General features: G+C 34.2%; 1 protein-coding gene across 3 annotated transcripts; it reads left to right on the forward strand.

The window, feature by feature from the left end:
- Positions 1–6: 6 nt before the first annotated feature.
- LOC139825045 (uncharacterized) lies at positions 7–4,075 on the forward strand. Of its 3 annotated transcripts, none has more exons than XM_071797586.1 (3): positions 7–198; positions 606–711; positions 1,626–4,075. In XM_071797586.1, the coding sequence occupies exon 3, from the start codon at positions 1,646–1,648 to the stop codon at positions 3,878–3,880; it is 2,235 nt and encodes a 744-aa protein (XP_071653687.1). In that variant the 5' UTR covers positions 7–198; positions 606–711; positions 1,626–1,645; the 3' UTR covers positions 3,881–4,075. The 3 variants fall into 3 exon arrangements, with proteins under 3 accessions (XP_071653687.1, XP_071653688.1, XP_071653686.1); XM_071797587.1 differs by lacking the exon at positions 606–711 and adding an exon at positions 1,429–1,535; XM_071797585.1 differs by lacking the exon at positions 606–711.
- Positions 4,076–4,081: the final 6 nt, after the last annotated feature.

Here is a 4,081-nt window from a genome sequence, read left to right on the forward strand (position 1 = left end):
TTAGTTATTATATCTTTTCATTATTACATTTCTTAACGTCTGATTATGTCTATCATGCATGTCACGTTTTTCTTTTCTTTTTTTATTTTTATTTTTTTTTCTCACTGTTCATTTTTTAATTCTTCTTGTTCCTTCTTTGCAGAAAGTTTTTTGTCCACTTGGTCGGTCTGTTACATGTACATGTTATTGGCATAGAAGGTAAAGAAATATTATTATATATTTCTATTTTTTAATAACTATTAATTTTTTTATTTTGTTCATGCCTGTGTCGAATATTCTTGATATACATTGCACTCATTGATTTATGTTACATTATTCGCCAATGTAGAAAAAACATTATTTTAACTTAAATATAATATAATAATTAATTGCATGCATTACTTAACGCTGTATTTCAATTCATGAAAGTTTTCATAATGTTTTTTTATTCATGGTTCTATTACTTGTACATGAAATAAATAATCGTTGCTTTGTAAACCCGACTAACTTTTATTGATATCTTTTATTCTCCATATTAATATTAATTTCAACTTTTATATAATGTTTTATAGTTTTAATATTAATAATAATTTGTATTAATTAATTGCATGACCTGTCAATAAAAGGAAGTTTTCATTTCAACTTTAATTGACATATATATAGTGAGACGTACACAAGAAAATAATTGGTGTCGTATTGAAGACGAAACTGATTCGACATTAGAGTACATCAGTGAGTTTTGAAATTCCTTTGACTGCATTTCGTTAATTATAAAATTGATTTACACTGATGACAGATTCGTGATAATAATAGATTGCAATTAACTCGAAGTATCGTTAAAAAAAAATTTTATTTACATAAATATGTATGTAAACATACACGTAAAATACTTCGATTGACCGTGTAATCTGTGCTATTAATAAAATTGCATTTTCTGTATGTGAGCATGTAATGCATTTCACGCCAAGTGGTCCACTTTCATTTACACAATGTTTAATTGTAATTTCCTACTTTGTATGCTTGGGGTATGTAAACGTACAATTTTCGATCACTTGAAATATTCAAATGTACCGTTTCCAATTAATATTATTCTGACGAAAAAGTATAATCATGCAGTCATGTATATAGATTGAAACGTTGGCAATATTTTTGTAAACGTACTTTTGAATGTTGGCAAACATTTCTTGAAAAAAAAAAAACAGTCTTTTTCTCTGCAAAATGTATAAGGACATACTGTAATACGAAATGTTTAAAATCTTTTTCATAATTATAATACAAGATTTTCATTCATACTGTAATACAAGACGTTTAAAGTCTTTTTGAGAAATTTTACAATACATATAAATACATTTCTTACATACTAAAAGCTACTAATACAAGACGTTTAGAGTCTTTTTCATAAATTTTACAATACATATAAATACATATAACTACATTCTTTACACACAGAAAACTACTAAAACTTAAATGTAACTGGTTCCTATGCATGCGGTGGTGATCCTGACTGAACAGAATCTTACACAGTTACAACTATCACTGCCCAACCACACGCTTATGTACGTTGTTTGTACTGCACTATTCAATTTATTACAAAAGTTGTAATTATCAAATCTTTATAATTATTTGCCTGGCCTTCTTTATGGTAGCAAACAAAACTGAACGAGGCATGTCAACGAAATATAAGCAATTTCTCAATCTCAGTGAGAGACACAAGAGAAGACGGTTAGCTGCAAGACAAGATGATCCAAACGTCTGTCAATCCATAAATAACGAATCAGACGATACATTGTCTGAAAATGAACCAGTGCAAATTTCGGCATCGCATTCTGCTCCATCTGTATCTGATAACGCTCTCTATAATGATGAGGAATCGACTGCTGACGTTCACAAAGATACTTTTAATGGAGATGAAGAAGCAGATGATAATGAAGGCATAGCAGAAGAAGAGGTACAGGAACAAGAAGTAAATACTGACGGAGGCGACGATGATGAAGAAAACGAAGGAAGTGATGCGGACAATACAGATGCTCACAGTAATGACAATATTTCAAACTTTGAAAATGACAATGCCCCACAAAACTTGAACGACCTAAAATTAAAAGCATTGAAACAATTATTCTTACTTGCTAATTTAAAGCATAAGCAGGGCAACATGCTGCTGAAGACATTGCATGAGTTCCCGTTTAATCTCACGTTTTTGCCGAAGGACACGAGGACATTACTTGAAACGCCTACTGATGTGGCCTCGAGACACGTCCAATACATCGATGGAGGAGAATACCTTCACTTGGGTCTCCAATATACCCTTATAAAAAAACTGAAAACTCTTCCTGAAGATATCTTGCCCGAAACGATACAAATCGATTTTAGCACAGACGGCGCTCAAATTCACAAAAGCGGCACGACTCAATTTTGGCCTCTTCAATACAGAATTTATAATTGTATTGATAAAAAACCAATTATAGCGGGTGTCTTTAAGGGAACAGAAAAGCCATCAAATCCTTTTCAATTTTTTGAACACTTTGTTCAAGAACTGGAGGAAATTCGTGAAGAAGGTGGTGTCCTTATAAACGATCGACGGTATCCAATTCAAATTCGATGCTTCATTGCGGATGCACCAGCAAGGGCATTTGCGTTGAACCACTATGGGCATGTATCGTCAAACGCATGTTCTAAATGCAAAATTGAAGGGCGTCGTTCTGCAGCGATGCCATTCTTTCGGGGAACGATGATTTTTCCCGGGACTCGTCACCCGCTACGAACGGATCAAGAGTATAGTGAACTAATGGATGAAGATCACCACAAAGGGCCAAGTCCCTTAAATCGTGTGTTGGGACTAGTGACGCAAGTTCCTTTTGAACCCTTGCACCTTCTATACGTTGGGAATGTAAAGAAAGTGTTTACCACTCACATCCATGGAAAATATGGACACGTAAAATTAACTAAAAGAAAGTTAGATATTTTGGATTCAAGAATGATGGAATGTCGAATCTACTGCCCTACGGAATTTAATCGTCGTCCGAATAAAATCTCCATGTTTCATCACTTCAAAGGCACAGAATTTAGGCAACTATTGCTGTATACAGCTCCAGCTGTGCTAGAAAATGTTTTTGACGAAGATCATTACAAACATTTTCTTCTCTTACATTGTGTAATGCGCCTCCTTAGTTTGGAAAATGTCTCGGACAAAATGTACGTATACTGCCAAGCAGCATTAGAGAGCTACGTCAACATGTGCGAGGGATTGTATGGAGAGCAGTTTCTCTCGTACAATGTCCATGGTCTTTTGCACGTAGTCGGTGATGTTAGGCGATTGGGCCCATTAGATTCATACAGTGCATTTTGTTATGAGAACAATATGCCTGAATTCAGGAAATTTATACGAAAGCCGCACTTGGCTCTACAACAGTTTTACAAAAGAATGTGTGAATTAAACGACTTTGTAACTCCCATCGATAAAGGAATCCACATTCGTTGTTCGAAAATTCACATGGATGGACCTCTCGTAGAGCCTGCCCGTCATTACCGGCAATATCGAAAAATGCAACTTGGAAATATAACGTTCTCTACCGCTCTTCGTGACAGTTGTTGCATCACAAATAATGGAAAAATCTGCGTCATAGAGAACATAGCGCACATGGAAGGGAACACGCTGTTTATCGTTAAAAAATTTCGAACACAGGTTCATCTATACAATGTTGGTGTCACATCTGATGTGGCAGGAGTATACCACTGTTCAAACTTATCACTTACATTTGAAGCAATCAATTTAAGAGATGTCAAAAGCAAGATGTACAGGATGCCGAAGTGGAGCGGTAGAGAAGGTCAAGAAGAGCGCACTATTGGAAGTGAATGGATTTGTGTGTCGCTAATTACACCCCTAATACAACCCGACTATTAAATAATTCGTAAACGAATTATACTCGATACTAGACAAATATTCAAAAATAACAAATTGTAATAATAGTAATAATAAAATTGTACACGTACTATTTCTGCCAATAATTTTCAAAGATGTACAACAAGTATACATTAAAGTGAAATTCCGTACAGTACGCAATTAAAAAATGATGTAGTTTAATATGCAAAAACTTGTATACAT

Source organism: Temnothorax longispinosus, unplaced genomic scaffold (genome assembly GCF_030848805.1).
Source record: "Temnothorax longispinosus isolate EJ_2023e unplaced genomic scaffold, Tlon_JGU_v1 HiC_scaffold_821, whole genome shotgun sequence".
In the NCBI taxonomy this organism is placed as follows: Eukaryota; Metazoa; Arthropoda; class Insecta; order Hymenoptera; family Formicidae; genus Temnothorax; species Temnothorax longispinosus.